We start from the raw sequence: 18,630 nt of genomic DNA, 5'->3' as shown, positions 1-18,630 counted from the left end.
CACTCAAAAGCTCATGATACTTTTGTTTTCTTTGTAACCAGTTTGTTCCTATTATCCTTGCTCATTATTACTTAGATCTCTGTCCACTGTTAATAAACCTGTTATTCATTTTACTATAAGTTCATCCCAGTGCAATGTTTTCACGTAAAATGCGAAACCTCTGCCGAGCCAACAGGCTGGTGTGTATACGGTCTCTTTGGAGACAGCAGACTTGGGAATCTCTGGGAATGTCCAGTGGCAGGGGCTGGACACTGCAGAGGAATGCACTTCTAGGGGGGGTTGGGGACAAGGGTGTATCAAGTGTTCCCTGCAAGGAAAAGAGGGCTAGCAGAGTCCTAGGGAACTTGGTTGGCTGGCTAGCAACCTGGGGGTGACACTCACAAATCTCTCTCTTGCTAAGGCAAAGGGGTAACAAGGTCACCTGGAGTTCCGGTCACCCCAAGAAAGCATCCCAACATCTATCTCTGAAGCAAGGAGTACTTAGTCGTCCTGCCAGGGGAAGTTCTCCCTCTAATGAATGTGCCATCCCAGGAGCTGAGGAGTTCAGAATTATAATGGTAAATAATGAATGGCTTTAATTGTATGTTCTTTCATCCTATGTCCCTCTCTCTCTGTTCTGCATCTCTCTCCCACTGACCAGGTGACTGCCCAGCAGCTTCTGTCCAAAATGCATCCTGGCTTCCTGGTTCTGCCAACCGCTGATCCAATGGACTGGTATAATCCCAATCTTAGAGAACTTCTTTTAGGCACACGGCTGGAAGCCTTTTACTTCATTTTCTGTGCACTAAGTTGTGGTCAGCCAACACCATTGTCATCAAGTCTTCATAGACACACAGCACAGGGAAAAGAACCCACACTCATGCTTGCTTAGATTTTACGCTCTTTGGGGCAAGGACCATCTTTGTATTCTGTGTTTGTCCAGTGCCTAGCTCCTAGGGGCTACCGCAATATAAATAGATACTGATAATCATAACTGTGCTCCAAAACCACAAGGTGGTACTCAGTAAATTGCAGTAGTGGCACTAACTTAACCAGTAGAAGGGACTGCTAGCCACATGAGCAGATCAGCTTCCACCCATTAGAAAGCAATAGTGTACGTGTGCACATAGAAACACATACATGTGATGGAGTGCAACCATCTCAACATAAGAAACCCACTGATGTCAAGAAAGAGCCCACCATACGCACTGACCAATAGGAAGACTTGAGAAGGGAATGAGATAGAAAAGGAGGTGGAGATAGGGTTACCATATTTTGTGCCTCCCAAAGGAGGACACTCCACGGGGGCCCGGCCCCGCCCCCAGCCCCGCCCCAACTCCGCCCCCTCCCCAAAGTCTCCGCCCCCTCCCCTGCTTCCCGCGAACATTTGAGTCGCGGGAAGCCTGAAGCAGGTAAGGGGGAGTGTGGGGGGAGGAGGCGCGGTCCAGGCTGTCCCCGGCCCTGGGGTGCCGGCCTCGGCCCACCACCCCCGGCCCGGCCTGGCACCGCCGGCCCGGCCCCCGAGTCCCCGGCCCGGCTGGCGCCCCCGATCCCCCCGCCGGAGCCCCCGGCCCTGCCGACCCGACCGGCCCCGGCCCCGCCAGAGGCCCCGGCCCGGCCGACCCGACCGGCCCCGCCGGAGGCCCCGGCCCGGCCGACCCGACCCGGCCCCGCCGGAGGCCCCGGCCCGGCCGACCCGACCCGACCCGGCCCCGCCGGAGGCCCCGGCCCGGCCGACCCGACCCGACCCGGCCCCGCCGGAGGCCCCGACCCGGCCCCGCCCCGCCGGAGGCCCCGGCCCGGCCGACCCGACCTGACCCGGCCCCGCCGGAGGCCCCGGCCCGGCCGACCCGACCGGCCCCGCCGGAGGCCCCGGCCCGGCCGACCCGACCCGACCGGCCCCGCCGGAGGCCCCGGCCCGGCCGACCCGACCCGACCGGCCCCGCCGGAGGCCCCGGCCCGGCCGACCCGACCCGACCCGGCCCCGCCGGAGGCCCCGGCCCGGCCGACCCGACCCGACCCGGCCCCGCCGGAGGCCCCGGCCCGGCCGACCCGACCCGACCCGGCCCCGCCGGAGGCCCCGGCCCGGCCGACCCGACCCGGCCCCGCCGGAGCCCCCGAGCGCCCAGCCCCGGAGCCCCCGGCCAGGCACCGTACCGCGGGCCCAGCCCGAGCCCCCGGCCCGATCCCCGAGCACCCGCACCGCCGGCCGGCATGTCCCGATTTTCCCGGACATGTCCGGCTTTTTGGGCTTTCCCCCCGGACGGGGATTTGGAGCCCAAAAAGCCGGACATGTCCGGGAAAATCCGGACGTATGGTAACCCTAGTGGAGATTAACCTGAGGTGCACAGATACTACAGTGATGGGGCCTGATAAGTAGCCCAGATAGACCGATACTGAGGGGTCAAGGAACCTTCCCGGAGTAACAAAGGGCGTTTGTGGCAAAGTCAGGAATAGAATGAAGGGGGCCTGTCTCCCCACGTCGATTGCTATACAATCTTTTCTGAGGCAGACTCTGCAATGATGGAATTGTTAGTGCGGGGGGCCTGAATTATTCTTCCATCAAGGTGGAAGGCCAAAACTGAGTTCAATGTGGTTGAGAATGTAGGGGAAATGATCTCTCCGTTAACATAGTGTGACCTTCATTTCCCCCAGTAGGGGGTGGGTCCCACTCTTTATACATGCACAGTGCTCAAATCCTTTCTATGACTGCTGTTGTGCTCCGAGAGTGTTGACCTGGATTTGGTCTATGCACAGCCCTGCAGTGCTCTCTGTCCCTAGCACAGCTTCATGGTGCTCTCTGGGATGAACACTACTTTCATGTACACTGTGTTCCCAGGGTGAAAACCTGGCCATATTGACGTTCATGGTAAAACTCCCATTGACTTCAGTGGGGCTAGGAGTTCACCCCCTGTGTTTAGCACTGTGGTTAGAACTGTTTCACTGCAATTCCCCCTTTCCCTTTCACTTCACTGACAAGGTAAGAAATGTTCGTGTGTTTCTCAACAGTATACTGTAAGCACCAGTTTGTTCTGTGCTTGACTCTTCCTGGTATAATTCTCATCAACTTGGTTTCTCATCCTTGACTCCATTAGCCTTATTCTGGATTTAAACCGGCTCCACTGAGAGTACAATTTGGCCCTATGTGTGCCAATGGGATATTTGCATGAGCAGATTGCACTTTGTAATACTCCCTTTACGTACTTAGGGCATGTCCTGGATGTGAAGCCTCAGGACTGAGAGCAGGAGGGAAGTCTAGGTCAGATCACAAAAGAACTTCAGTGAGGGTGGAAGGGAGAAGACTTCAAGGTGCCTGTGGCACAAGGAAAAGGCAGGGTGGAGATGCAAAGGCCAGGGCCGGCTCAAGGCACCAGCTTGGCAAGCAGGTGCTTGGGGCGGCCACTCCGGAGAGGGGCGGCAGGTCCAGCTATTCGGCGGCAGTTCGGTGGACAGTCCCTCACTCCTGCTCCGAGCGAAGGACCTTCCGCCGAATTGCCACCGCAGATCGCGATCGCGGCTTTTTTTGGCTGCTTGGGGCGGCGAAAACCCTGGAGCCGGCCCTGGCAAAGGCACATATGAGAAGATGGAGATGGGGCGCCCATATGAGAAAAGGCTGTGACTGCATGTGAGAGAATCCCAGCTAGATGGGGATGGGACACAAACAGCAAAGACTCTGAGGAAAATCTGGCAGAGAAGGACATCATCAACAGCAGACATTTGATTGTCTGTGATACATGAGCCCAGCTTAATTCCAGATCCTAGGATGGGCTTGTCAAAGGTTAAAAATCTTGTACTTGTAAACTGTGATCCATGAGCAATTCTGATCCAGAGTCCTTGAGAGACAATAACGGTGGGGCCCTCCAGTGTCATTCTGACAAAGTCACTTCCCAGAGGAGAACCGTACTTTAAGAGTAGTCCTTGCAGCTGAGTTATATTAAGTATCGTCAATGTTTCATGAATGCTTGAAGGTCAAGTACACAGTCTTACGTCGCTTCATCCAGTGTCTGTAATTGAATCCCTGTGCAGTCTCCCCCATATGACCTTTAAATTATTGAAAATAATAATGAAATAGCCCACTGGAGGTGTGGGGAAGGAGAGGAAGAAGGAGAGCAGGAGAGAGCGCACATGAAAAGGAGCAGAGCAGCAGGGAGAAAGTATGCATGAAAGAGAGGGAGAAAAAGAGAGATAAGGAGAGGGAGGAAAGAGAGGCTGTGATTTGGACACTGGATGTGGTCCATTATGATATTCCCCCTCCTGCTCAAAGAGAAAGTACTAGGGCTTCATGGGAGGCAGTAGGCAGTCTTTGGGAATAGAGTCCATTCCCCAACCCACAGGCAGGCCACAGGGCTAATATACCCTCCACCCCCTCACACACACACTCATGGCTGCTATTCCACCTACCTGGGCCCTGCGGGCCATTGGATCCTACAGGCCTCTTCCACACACAGCCCTGCACCCATGCTGGCCTGTTTAGTACTGGTGTGGATCCCCCTCCATGGTGCAAAGAGGGGCAGATAACCCTTTTGTGGCCAGGACTCCAAAGTCTGTACTCGCCAAAACTCACAGCACCACTGGGGCGTAAGGTTCAAAGGGCTGTCTTAGTCCTCAAGAATGGACAACACATGTTAGAATGGAATGCGCTCGGCAATCACGGAAACCCGGGCCCTAAGCGTGTGCAGTGCATGCCCTGTTTGGCACAGTCCCTGGGCTGTGATGTGAGGGATAACAATCTCTCCTAGCTGTGCCCCCTCAGCAATAACAGCTTATGCATCCGAATGCAATATGCTTTATAAAATAATGAAGGGCGCAGCATGTCCTCCACCCGCATGTATGAATAAAACATCTGCAAAGGGCCCAGTAACTGACAGCGATAATGTTGGTCCTGGACACGTGGAGGCTGATCCCTCTGAACTGCGACTAGACGGACTAAATACCCTCTGTCTCAAAGGCTGCATTTGATTTCTCTGTCTCCTTTCCAGACTGGTTGTTTGGAATCAGAACCACTACACCATAATTATCTCAAGTGAATAACAATGCCATAGAAAGCCGTAAAGAGGCTACTCACTGGCTGAGCATCTTAGTTATGGGTAACTGGCAGAACGTAGTGCCTGGATGTTAGCCACTCTGGGTCAGGTTCAGTTCTGGCTTAAAATAATGCAACTCCACTGAAGCCCAACAGACTAGCACCTGCTTGCGCCAGGACTGGCCCTGGCCCTCTGGGTTTTTATGTCTGTATCTATTATGATGAAAGGGCTTTGACAGCAGCTCTTCTTGATTCTGATTCTGGGTCAGGGTTTCGTGCGTAGCAGAGCAGCTACCTCGCTGCGATCTATTGAAAGTCAGCCTTTGACACAGTAACGATACGGCAGCGCCGTGGAGCCTCGGTTGGCCCCGGATAGCCGGCCCCCCCCTCCGGGGGGTAGGGCTCGGTGAGGAGAGCCATTCGTGTCGGGACCGGAGTGCGGACAGAAGGGAGCCGCCTCTCACCCGTTGCGCACCGCATGTTCGTGGGGAACCTGGTGCTAAATCATTCGTAGACGACCTGATTCTGGGTCAGGGTTTCGTGCGTAGCAGAGCAGCTACCTCGCTGCGATCTATTGAAAGTCAGCCTTTGACACAGTAACGATACGGCAGCGCCGTGGAGCCTCGGTTGGCCCCGGATAGCCGGCCCCCCCCTCCGGGGGGTAGGGCTCGGTGAGGAGAGCCATTCGTGTCGGGACCGGAGTGCGGACAGAAGGGAGCCGCCTCTCACCCGTTGCGCACCGCATGTTCGTGGGGAACCTGGTGCTAAATCATTCGTAGACGACCTGATTCTGGGTCAGGGTTTTGATGCTGACAGTGCACTCCATTGCATGCTCAGTGCCTGGTCATGAGAGCAGTCCTGCAGCTCCCATTGCAGCAGGTTCACAATCCCCATCTGCCTCTCTGGTGGTCACAGGGTACAAATATCCTACAGGAAAGAGACAATCATCTTGGAGAGGATGATAAGCCCCATCTGGGATCCTGTAAGCAGTGCCCTGGGCAGCACTCTGCGGGAAGATTATTGTCCTAGAGAAGGGGACCCAGAAGGAAGCAAGGGTGATACTATGTCTGGAGGATCTAATGGTCCCATCCTGGAAGGTGCTGGCTACCCTCCATCTTCTCACTGTCTCACAGGGAACCAGGGATGCTCCTCACTACTCAGCAGTTGATTGTGAGTAGAGTTGTGCGGGAACCGGAATTTCCATTTTGTGAAATGAAAAATCACAATGTTCCATTTCAAAAATGCCAAAATGGAATGTTCCAACATTATCGAAACAAAATTTTGACATGATCCCCTGGAAAATAGCAGGTTCAACTAAATGGAATTTTCCAATGGAAAAACATTCTGTCCAAAATGTTTCTACCAGCTCTAGCTGTAAGCTACGGGGAATGGTCAAGGGTTGATTCATCATGGGCAAAGGAGACTGAGATTTTCAAAGTGGCAGGATTTCCATTGTTTCACAAGATATATTTTCCACCCTGGCGAGGGGCACAGTGTAAAATGTGAGTGACTTGGAACTCATGCAGAATGGCTTTGAACCAGAGGGAATAAACATCTGGAGTAAAGCTCCCGGAGAAAGCAACTGAAGTAAAGAGCATACAGGAGTCTGAGCGACACCTGACATTTGCTTCCAGAGAAGCCATTGTATTGGGTCAGTAAGCCACTAGACTGTCTCCTGTTCTTCAAGGAAGAGTTCTGTTCTGTCTTCTGGGCACATCTGTTTGAGCAGGCCCCGATGGAAGGCTGAAGTCACTGAAGGTGAAATGTAGTCACATGACCAAATGATGCGCAGTAGCTCAGGGGAAAGAACTGCTGCTGCTTTGGTTGATTTACTCTGCATCTCCTATGCCCTTGTGTTTTTAAATGTGTGTCAACAGCACCTGTCGGTGTGGAGTTTGCAAAAGGCCAAGATAGAAAGAAATAAACATCCCACGCCATGCCACTGTTCACTAATGGTAGGCAGCCCTGCTAAAGAGGCAACTTACTGCGGATTTCAGCTGTAGCGTACTTTGGAATCATGGAGTCAGTGGTGAGCTCGGGATGGAGGATACAGCCGTGAGTGTAGACGTCCATGGGCAGTGAGTCCAGGAGCTCTCTGTACTGCACCACTCTTGTGTGGAGAATGCTCCCGGTGTCGGGGATCAGCTGGGTAACATTTTCTGAAACACGGAACAAAAAGTTGGCATTGGTTACAGCTATGATACATCAACTTGTTTCCATGTGACTTGATTGTCCCCAGGCCACTGGGATGATCAAAGATTGATTTAGGCTGGCTCATTACTTCCTGTTTTGTGACACTGGTTTGTGTTTAGCTTGTGCTAGTTCTGATTAGAGATGCAATCAAACCATTAATTGAAACACCTTCCTGGAATGTTGGGAGCTCAAGTGAAATTAACCCCAGAGCTAAGCCTTCCTGGTTTTGGTTGGACTGGTCCCTCTTATGCACTGGTTGATTAGGTTGATCATGCACAGTATGCCCTCCCTCGCACCCACTGAGCGTAAATGTTCAGGGCGTGGGTCTCACAGTTAGTGAGTATCTGCAGCTCTCATTGACTTCAGTGGTGGTTGCAAAGTCTCTGCATCTCTAAACATCAGGTGCTGAGTTCTGTTCCCAGGAAAGCAAACTGGCACCAAACCTGTACCCTGTTTAAAACCTAATTAAACCTCATCACCTCCCTCTGAGGTGGGTAAGTAAGTGCTATCAGCAACAATGGGAAGGGCTTGTCCCGAGAGATAAGTGAACTAGCTATTCCCTAGGATAATATAAATCTAGACTCTATAAAGTACTAGTAAATGCACTATAGAGAACATTCCTGGCTCCCAGGGATCAACTGGGTGGGACCAAGCAAGGCCTCTCCATTGATAGTTTTGGGGATTCTATCAAATTAAACCCTTTCCCACTGAATTTTTCAGATTGAGAGATTTTCACAGCTTCTAAATATGACGTGGTTGAGCCAAAGTCCCTCATGGGGCTGCTAGTTTGCCGTTCACCTTCATGCTGCCCTTGGACCAAGTACAAGAGACTGGATCCCAGCCACAAATGGGGACTTTTCAGTTGAGAACAATCACCAATGAAATGAAATAATACTAATACAGACTCCCTAGCGCGCATGCTTCCGCGTGGCTCCCAGCCAGCATCGCATCAGTTCATGCCGAGGTTTCCCGGGCTGGAACCCAATGCATTCAGAATAGCCAGCTCTTCGAGCAAGGCTATTCAGTAACCACACTGAAATGCAACAGCTCTGGCTGTGGACCCACTCCCTTCAGCTGGTGTTGGAGGCATTAGCTCACCGGAATGGCACCTGTTCTCCCTGTTGGTGGCTGAACTAACTCCACATATTGGCTTGATTGCTGCTGATGCCATGTTATATGTGACCTCACAGGGTATGGCTGGTAACTAACAGAGCTAGGCTCTGCTTCAAGCCTGTAACAAAATGAAGCCTTGCAGATATTTATCCTTAGTATAAAAAGCACTTCCAGGACTGAAACATTTTTATGGGGTGAGTGATTTGTCTCGCCAGCATCAGCCTCTAAAGACTGGCATTGCCAGCAAAGCCAGAATGGGCTAGAAATGATTCCAGAGCTTGTTAATATGGCTAATAGAATTGCTAACCAGGGTCAGAGCACTTTTTTCCCCTTCCCACCCCCTGCCCCAGCACCATGGCAGAGCTGTAATTATCTATTACTCTAGGAGCTGTTCCATGTCACTGGATAGGGTCAATGCCTTCTGCTGGTGACAGGATGCTACCACATGTGCGTCGTCTGCCCTCATTTACATGTGTCCAACCCTAATGGGGACAATGTAAAGTCACATCTGTAAGGGGGAGCTCAGTGGGGTTGCATTAATAAAACAGAATATAGCCTGCTGAGCCAAGTGTCTGAGAAGAGTCTTTCAGACTGAACCAACTCTGGGTCCTGGCCTGGTCCATAAGCAGGAACCTCTGGGAAGCTAGGAGGGTTGGTGACAAGTGGTCCTTTGCTTTGTCTAAGATGCATTGGTTGAAACTTTGGGGATTCAGCAAGACCAGCCCGTCCAACTAAACCTAAAAGAAGGCCTCCGAATGAGTGGGGAACCTTCCTGCTTTTGCTGAATGCCTTCTATGAGCAGCGTGAGAATGGAGTGCTGGAGCCGAGGAGAGGAGGACAGCCACCGATCTGCCAAGACTCCCTTGTTTTTGGAATCTATTTTAAGATGGTTTTTAAAGTCTCTCCATTCCTAAGGTGACAGGCTTTGTTGATGAGTGTCGTGATGACAGAGTTAAAACCTCCCTCCTAAGCCTTTGAAGTCTCCCGGCTTGCTCATCCCAGTCTGACGGCCCTGAACTGGCCAGCTCTGCTCTGACAAATGAAGGGAGCTCAGGAAAGCACTGGTGAGTCATTGCCTCAGCAGAGAGAGCCGGGCCCTCTCTCCTTGCACCCGTGGGGTGAAGCACCAGGGCAGGGCAGTGTGCGGGAGCTCGCCCTGCCACTAACCAGGCTGCATTTGCTCTGGATAGAAAAAGAGATTCAATCCCCAGGGCTGGCAATTCTATGCTACTCACTAGCACTGCATTCACATAACACCAAATATAAACATCTCCCCTCCAGCCCTCCTTAACAGCTGCCATCCCCTTTCATTTCCTCCAAACTGGCAATATACCAACCTGTCCTCTGACTGCAGTCACTAACCAGCTCAGCCCTTGTGCACTAAAAGCACCAGCAAAGCCCTTCCCAGGCACATTCCAGGGAGAGGAACATCAGAGCCCGGTGCTACTGGCCAGGACACCAGAGCAAGCTGCTTTTGGCAGGCTATGAAAGCTTCGCATCAGACAGTGTGACATCCCACTAGGTGGCAAAACTCTGCAGGACTATTAGGTCTAAGCAGAGGTTGAGCAAAAAACACAACTGGCATTGATTTTGCCAAACCTCATTGGCCCTGGCTGGGTCAGAGCTAGGCCCCATTTTATCCAAACTCATAAAGGTTGTTGAGGTGGAGAGTTGAATAAGTGGTTCCAGTTTCACCACATCTCTGCACATGCACTCTCATAATGACAATGTATAGAAATAATAGAGTTGTCACAGCTGGGGATGGTGAAGAGGCCTGGAACACAGCCCAAAACTCAAACCAAATACAAAAACTGTAGTCCTGCTGGGGAGCCTGGCTCATAAAGGAGAATGGGGACATGAGGGCCATGAACTACAACTCCCATGAGGCACTGTGGTGACATTTCCAAATTGCAATGTTTGGTTTTCAACTGCAAGTTTTAAGTTTCGGCTGTAAGCTTTTTGGTTTTGGAATGTTTGGTTGTCAAAGAAAAGCTGAACTTTTCCTTGAAGAGCAGACACTTTTCACCAACAAAAAGAACGAGGAGTACTTGTGGCACCTTAGAGACTAACAAATTTATTTGAGCATAAGCTTTCGTGAGCTAAAACCCACTTCCTTTTCACCAACAGTTTCCTTAAGCCGAAATCCAATTTTCCATCAAAACCCCATTTTGATGATGAATTTTGACCCACCCCTCCTTACCTCCTGTGAAGTTCTTCTCCATGTAGTCAATTATCTGGTTGTAGTCGCTGATGATGTTGTCTCCGTGGATAATCACGGGCACCTCCTCCCCGAGGTTGAGACGCATGAACCAGGGCTCTTTGTGCTCAGTCAGGGGCATGCTGACATCCCGCTCCTCGCACGGCAGCCCCTTCTCCGCGATGACCAGGCGGACCTACAGCAGGAAGCAAGGGCAGAGAAGTTTCATTGCTGCCCACCGGGCACTGCATATGGTCTCCCATACCCACAAGGTCTACTGGACAGTGATGCTCAGCCACTTGTGGCTCTTTGGGGCCCTGTGTTGCATTGTAGAGTTCACAGGGCTGATTGGAGCTCCTCTTACCAAAGGGCATTCAGTAGAGTGCCCATCCTGGGATTATTCCTCGAGCCACCTGACATGTACTATGTAGTAGGACATCAGGAGGAGCCCTAAACCCAACATACCAGAGTCTCTGGCATCTCTCCCAGCAGCCAAGAAGGAGGTAGAAGGCAGAGGAGATATTTTGTCACACAAACTTATTATTTATATTATAATTTCTAGGACCAGCCATCATGGAGCAGGACCCTGTTGTTCTAGGCGCTGTACAACACAGAACAGACAGCCCCTTCCCCAAAGAGCTTACAATCTAAATATAAGACCAGACAACAGATGAATACAGACCAATGGGGGAAAGGAAACAATGAGACCATATTGACCAGCACGATAGGCAGTAGTCTCTGCACACCAGCAGCCAAGTGTTTTGTAGGCCTGGCAGCGAAGGAGAGCTGTAAGGAGGGTTTTGAAGGTGGATAATGAGTTGGGTTTGTGGAAGTTTATGGGGAGCTTCTCGTAGGCATGAGGGGCAGCTTGGGAGAAAGTGTGAAGGTGCTCATTTGAAAATGTAATGAGTGATGGCAGCTGGCATCACGGGCTGATCAGAGACAGGAGTAATCTCAGCATGCTGTCCTCCTCTTGTGCCATTATGTTTCATCACAATGGTGCCTCTGAACACGATATCCCTGAGACACAATGACACGTCATGATGCCCACATTGCAAATCTAGGACAGGACAGTATCAGATGATTGTCGGGCACCTCCCTTACATGCTGAAGTGGCTGACGTCACTTATACACGGAGTATCGTTGCCACAGCAGGGGAAGGCTCACTATTTTCCTCGCTCCTGCCAGTCAGTGCTCCCTTGGGAATATTTCTGGTTCCAAAAGCAGAGGAGAGTGTCATGGGGAGAGGAAAATGCAAATGTTCAACAGGGAGAATCCTGCCACGTATTGTAATCCCCTTCCCATTCCCTTTGTTTTCCTAGCACTAGCTTTTCTCTCTGTCCCTCCATGCGGTCAGAGAGCCTTATACTCCACAGCGCCTGCTCTGTGAGACAGTCTCCATCCATCCCTCCACCTTGCATCTCCTTCCTCCTTTGCCTCTGTTTGCTCCCTGACTCCTATTATTTATCCCTGTGAAGGATTTGGGGTGATATGCTTTGTATGAAGATGCTGTACATAAAGGTCCCTCGTATCCTGTAGCCTGTAGCTTCTCTCTTTCCTTTCTCCTGGCCCTCGTTGCTAGAGACATTTTGCATTATAGAAGGGTCTGGCTTTGTGAATGCTCCTGTTATGTGGTTAGAGCAGGGAGCTGGGAGCCAAGACTAATTAGTTCTGATGATTTTATGTTTTCTTCCTGGTCATTGATAAAAATGTTAAATAGAGTAGGGCCAAAAACCGATCCCTGTGGAACCTCACTGGAAACACACCTGCTTGATTACAATTTCCTGTTTACAATTATATTTTGAGACCTATCAGTTAGCCAGTTTTTAATCCGTTTATTGTGTGCCATGTTAATTTTATATTCTAGTTTTTAATCAAAATACCGTGCATTTGTCAGTGTGGCAATTAGTGTGCTTGTGTGTGTATCTGCGTAACAGGCCTTGTCTCTGGGAGTGTGCACATTTCTGTGTGCTTCTCTGTGAGGATGGCAGATACCCGTGTGTGTTAAAGCAAAGCATCTTGCTGATGTTCAGCCATGCATTGCTTGCACTCCTTCTTGGAGCAAAAAGTTTGGACTAATCAGATCTCTGTGCTTTAGCTCAGACTGTGTCCTGACTTATCACTATCAGCTGGTAAAGGCCAGTGAATGCTTATAAAGCCCTTAAGCTTCTGTGTGATTGGATTTACGGTTTTATCACCCGATTATCAGTCGCACTGTGAGAGTGGTGTTTTGATCTGCCAATCTAGTCCCCGCTCCCTTCCAACACTGGGATCTGCTGAGACAGGAAGACATACTGCGCATTTCTACACCACCCACACTACTCAGCAGTTTCACTCCTGGGGAGCACGACTCAGACCCTTTGTCCGGCTTCTCCATCTTTCACTGCTCCTTATGTGTTTCTCTTTAAGGTACAGACAGTCACCTCTGGAAATCTTCCTAAAGCTGCCAGAGAGAAAACACTGCCATACCTAGTACAGTTCAAATGCTTGTCTTAGGGTGATGGAAGGCACCATATTGCTCCCATCTGCCCAGATGGTGCACATACAGAGCTACTGGATCTCATTTAGGGATGCTCCCAAATTCTTGTTGTATGACCCCAGTTCCCCGCTTCATGGGCTGAGCAGGTCTAAACCCAGGGTCATAATAAATAATATCACCTAGATCTTACACAGCACTTTTCAGCCAGAGATCTCAAGTCACCTTAGAAAGGAACATCAGTATCATTACCCCCATTTTACAGATGTGGAAACTGAGGCAGAAAGAAACCCAGCAGACCACGGAACAGAACCCAGCTCTTCTGAGTCCTAAGCCTATGTCCTAATTACAGAGCTCCTCTGCTTGAATACAAAGTCTTCGGAGGATCAGTGCCATTTAGAGTCATCCTCTGACACCACGGAGCTGGCTTAATAGCTCCTTTGCCAAATCCCTCCTTTCTGCTAGTGGAGGAGGTGTGGCCTGGAAAAAGGGAAACAGCCAATGCCACCAGTGTGTGAGTGACCCCCAAATGCTGCATCACCCCCATGAGGCCATTGGCAGGTGGTACAGGGATCAGCCAAAGGGTCCATCCCAGAACACACCTGACTCAGGAGCACCATGGAGACACAGGTGGCTTAAAGAACCTGCATGCCCAGTCCTGAGCTGTTCTGTATATGCATTCCTTACATCTGTATCCCACCCTTTACATGGCTTTGGGACAGCAGGCTTGGCTTCTTCTTCTGAGTCGGGGAGGTCAGGGGTTTAGATCAGTGAGTGTCCCACCTTCTTTGGGCAGCTGTGCCAATTTTCGAGTCTAGGCCCTTGGCAGTACCATAGTACCCATTGCCTCCCATTCAGCTGTGCACAATCTAACCTGCCAGAGGGGCTGGGCTGCTACAAAACTGACTCCCAATGCAGTGAGCAGCACACGCGTCATGCAGGTTGAACTGTGCACAGCTGAATGGGAGGCAGGCAGTGAGGGCCTGATCCTTAGGGTAGGGAACAGTCAGGGAGCCTGGAGTACCAGTCACAAAAACATGGCCGGTCACACTGCCCATCCAGCTCTTTTAGAGGCACCCAGTCCTGTTTCATTTGCACCCTCACATACAAAATTGCACTGAGACTTGATTTTTGTTGTTATTTGTCAGATCTTCCTAGGCACATGGAACATGAACCAGTTATATTTTTCCAGGCACTCAACAAATTGCCCTGATGCATGGTATTAATACCAAGATGTTTGTTTTCTACTTGTTCTAAATAAAAATAACTCCAGGGGTGACAGGTGGGCTGTGACATGGGACTGGGAGATGTGAGTTCTGTTCCTGACTCTGCCACAGACTTTCCATGTGAACTTAGGTAAATAACTAAACCTCTGTGCCTCAGTTTCCCCATCTGTAAAATTGGAACAATGATAGCAACCGCACAGGGGCAGGAGGATTTGAGATCGAATTAGTAACACTTGCAAAGTGCGTCCAGATCCTCACATGGAAAACATTAGAGAAGTGCAAAGTCTAACGTGTATAAAATGCATTGGCCAACATTTTCAAACCCACATGTTCAATATTAGACCACCAAGCCCATATTTAAGGTTCTGATTTTCAAAGGTGCTGAACAGTTGCAACTCCCATTGACTTCTAGAAGAGTTGTGGGTGCTCAGCACCTCTAAAAATCAGGCCACTTAATTTAGAATCCGCAATGAGAACTTAGGAGTCTAATTTTAGACATGCAGGTTTTGAAAATGTTCACTACTATGACTTAAGTAGGGCACACTACTAAAAATCCCCCCCAAAACTGGTGTGACACCTAACAGGTGCCTAACACACAACTTCTGAATTAAAAACAAACAATCAATTGTTTTCTTACAACTAGAATTTGCTAAAAATAAAACTTTAAAAAATTAGCATTTTAATTAGAGCCTCCAAACAAAGAGTTTGCAGAACTAGCAATTAATTATTTACAGGATCGACAATTTATTTTTTCCTTTTAACATAAAACAAGTAAAAGCCGGTACCCCTTGTTTTCAGATTCCTCTCTCTCTGCCCCTGTGTTGCTGAAAGGGAATTAAACCCAGAAGGGACAGTGCTGGGCTAACCGGTCCTTCCACTGAGGACAATTGCCCCATTCCCCTTTTCTAATCAATGAGCCATTAAGAAGCCAGTGGTCTGGTCTAGAGCTGACAAGAGAAGCAGAGCTTGCAGCAGGGGTCACCACACAGGTCCAGCAGGTACGGTGCCAATTGTGCCCACTGCATCCCTGGCACAGCAATCTGCTACCCATCATTACCTGACAATAGTCATCAGGTGCTTTGTGTTTCACTTCCCATCCCAAGCTCTCAGAGCATCTTCTAAACATTAAGGAACAAAACCTCACAGGCCCACAGGTCGGTGGGTGCGATTATCCTCGTTTTGCAGATGGGGAATTGAGGCCTGGCGTGGGGAAGTGACTTGCCCAAGGTCACACAGTGAATAAGTGCCAAAATCACAAATGGACTCTAAGGTTTCTATTCCCAGAGTTGTCCATTAACCACTAGACCATGCTTCCTCCCTGGATGTGGAGTAGGCTTCCACTCAAGCTAAGAGAGAGCCACCATGAGCTCAGACTCCATTTCAGAGACCGGAGTGGAAGAGGATTCTTATGATAATAAGCACTGGCGTGCTGGGACAAGCCTCTCTCTACAAAATAACCTTTGGTGCATTTTGGTTCTGATGCAAGCAGCAAGCTCGACAGCCCTGGAGACGGATCTCCTCTAGTCACAGAACATGTACAGCATGCACAGCAGCAGGGCAGCCTTCCCACACACAGCGCCCTCCACCAGTGTAGCTCCACCCTGACTACAGGTCAGGAACTGCATCTAGGCTAAGAGAAGAATTCATTCTATCAGGCTTATTCAGTGCTTGAACTCTCAGTTGAAGCTGCCAAGAAGGAGGGTGTTCAGACTAATTGCTATGGCAATTTTTATCACATAGAAACCTGATCTGCTAGGAACTGGACTAAGACCCACCAACTCGTTTCATACAAGCAACACCAAAGAGCTGTCGGAAGGTAATTACTTTGGGTTACAACTGACCTGGGCTGGATTTGAACTGATAACCAAGCTGTGAAGTGCTCACTAATCAAAGCAGTCCCCTGAATCTCCATGTCAGCTGCTGAGAAACCACCTGTAATAGCCTGCAAGGGATTCGGCCACCAGATCCAGCGACCTTGCCTAGCTAGACTATTTCTTTGGAAAAATCATAGGTCTGGGTTCCAGATGTGCACAGCTGTATAAGAGCCACTGACAATACATCTGCATCCCAGAGACCTAGGGTGAAATCCTGGCTCCACTGAAGTCCAGGGGTGCTTTGCCATTGACATCAATAGGCCACAAACTCACCCCTGAGGTCTGAGAGGGACCATCAATTAACGGCAGAAGGTCCAAGGCCTGGTTTAGAAACACTGGGCCAAATTTATACCTGGTGTAACTAACCCAGCTGGGTTATACAGGAATGAATCTGGTTCTTTGGCTTGCGCAGGTTACCCTGCTTCCCTCCCCATCTTCCCCAGCTTGTTTCTGTAGGAGACGGTCTTATGCTCTGGCCATGGTGCTGAATGGGGAGGCTGGACCCAAACCTAGAACAAGGAACCCCAGGTGTTTCCTTTCATGGTGCTAGATCAGGTGGCCTGGCTGTGCGGAGCATGTCAGAGTACTTCTATCATCCGGCATCTGCCCAGAAATTTGAAGTTTTTTATAGTGCCAGACACCTTGATTGAAAGAAGAAACATTTTCAAATTAAAAGCCTACTTCACAGCAATGAGGGCCAAATCAGGGTTCAGCAGATGCTCCCCACGTCTTAGGGTTTGCCCCTGGAATCCCACCATATTAGTCAATATTCAACAACCTTGGCAGCAAGATGATTGATCCGTGTAATTAGTCAGGGAGACAGGGGATTGGAAACAGCTTTACTCCTAGAGGACTTTTAACAACACCTCTAACATAAAGGAAATTTCCTACCAGAAAGAGGGTTTGAAGGATATTTAGATACCTGGCATGGATTTGCTTTCTCCATTACACTTACATATACAGTACTATGCACTGTAATATTTAGCAGGTTGTCTTGCTAGTTAATCCCTAGTTACAGTGAACATGTTTCAGGGTGTTATTTCTTTGCAAGTGACTTTAAAAAAATCAGATTGGGATTTCAATAAATAATATGAGATTGTGCACTGTGACTTTAAATGTGCCCTATAGTGTTCATGGAGTGGTTCTGGCAGAGGTAGGGCTAGGTCTGGATTGGTTGTAGAAAATCCTGTGTGAGTGGCTGGTTAACTGTTTCCCTCCCAACGCTGGGAGACAAATGAGATAGATAAAGATAGAAATAGTAACCTCCCAAAGGGGACATTGCAATGCAGGGAAGGAAGGAAAGATGGGAGTCAGATTGTTTACCCTAAAGACTCAGCTCTGCTAATGCAGAATAAACACCTTAGTTAGAAGAGAGGGAAGAAAGGACTCAACATTTGTAGACATCTGGCTGCACTGTGTGCCCTAGGATTTCTCTGTGCATACACACAAACCTGTCCTCCCCCCTCCTTGCTCCCCCCCACAGCCTCACTGAATGTGCTTGGGGTGAAGGGAGAACATTCTGCTCTCATGGGAACCCAGGGCCCTTGCAGCTTGAAAACTTTATGTTCACCTTCTCCACTATGAATAATTCAGTTCACATATATAATGAATGTAAGGAGAACAACTGGGGCTGTTGGTGACTAAGAAAATAAGGTCAGGTTTGTTGAACGCTGGCTGCTATCCTGAGCTGCAGAATAGAACATTCACTATTGACTGGAGAATATGATTGATTGTTATTTGTTACTAAAATCCGTGCATGGCAGCTCTGAACTGACTCAGAGAGTCGAGGGAACAGGATTTCAGTAGCATTGCTGCAGCATTAGGAGCAAATGCATTGTTTGGCACAGTGCTGAGTCCGCTTTTCAAATCCATGGATACAATTCTGTACCAGGATGTATAGGAACTAATGGTGACCATTGTACATATGGCTACCGTCCCCTCTCCCAACACCAGGAGACTCCTAGCTAGCCAATATTTCAATGCAATTGTCTTTGTCTACCCTTCTCCCTCGCAGGTGAGATTCAGGTGTTAGATGAAGCAGGATCATAAATCAGAAACATCTCCCAGTACAAAATCTGACCCCAGAGCAAAGGCAGAATTACAGTGAACCCCCCCCCCCCACTCCTGCCACCCCAGACAGAGTCTGTCAAAATGCAGAAATACAGGCACAAAACACACCGCTATTTAGATATTCTGGTTGCCAGCTGCAACCCTATTCATCTCTGAATAGCCAGTCTACTCATCCCACAAAACACCCATCCAAGCTCTTCTCCCAAGTCAGGGATATGCCCTGGATATTGGAGGTGATTCTTCCCTGGGAATTCAGCACAGCATTTACCTTTTGTGAGCTGAAAGACTGGGTCCAGTGATACAAAACCAGCCTATCCTTGGATCTGAGAGCGGGGTCTGTTGGGTCCTGGCTGTCCTCAACCTCCGCAGATTTCCCTGCATCATTCTCAAGAGCTGAAATGGGCCACCAGCTGCAGTTGGTGGGAGTAGCATTGTTGGGAGTCGCCATGACAGCCTGAGATTGGAAGAACAGGGGAAGG

The 18,630-nt window shown here is 49.8% G+C and overlaps 1 protein-coding gene across 1 annotated transcript in view; it reads right to left on the bottom strand.

Annotated features, from left to right (window-relative positions):
* GDAP1L1 (ganglioside induced differentiation associated protein 1 like 1) overlaps positions 1-18,630 on the bottom strand; it is a 40,784-nt gene extending 22,154 nt beyond the window's left edge. The window contains exons 1-3 of the mRNA XM_054046300.1: positions 18,420-18,630; positions 10,509-10,701; positions 6,988-7,161 (exon numbers count right to left, since the gene is read on the bottom strand). Of these exons, the coding sequence (XP_053902275.1) occupies positions 6,988-7,161; positions 10,509-10,701; positions 18,420-18,599 (547 nt within the window). The 5' untranslated portion in view covers positions 18,600-18,630. The remainder of the gene's footprint in view (positions 1-6,987; positions 7,162-10,508; positions 10,702-18,419) is intronic.

Source organism: Malaclemys terrapin, chromosome 12 (genome assembly GCF_027887155.1).
Source record: "Malaclemys terrapin pileata isolate rMalTer1 chromosome 12, rMalTer1.hap1, whole genome shotgun sequence".
Lineage (NCBI taxonomy): Eukaryota > Metazoa > Chordata > Testudines > Emydidae > Malaclemys > Malaclemys terrapin.
Note: the sequence above shows the minus strand (reverse complement) of the source record. Positions and strands in the feature narration are given on the sequence as shown.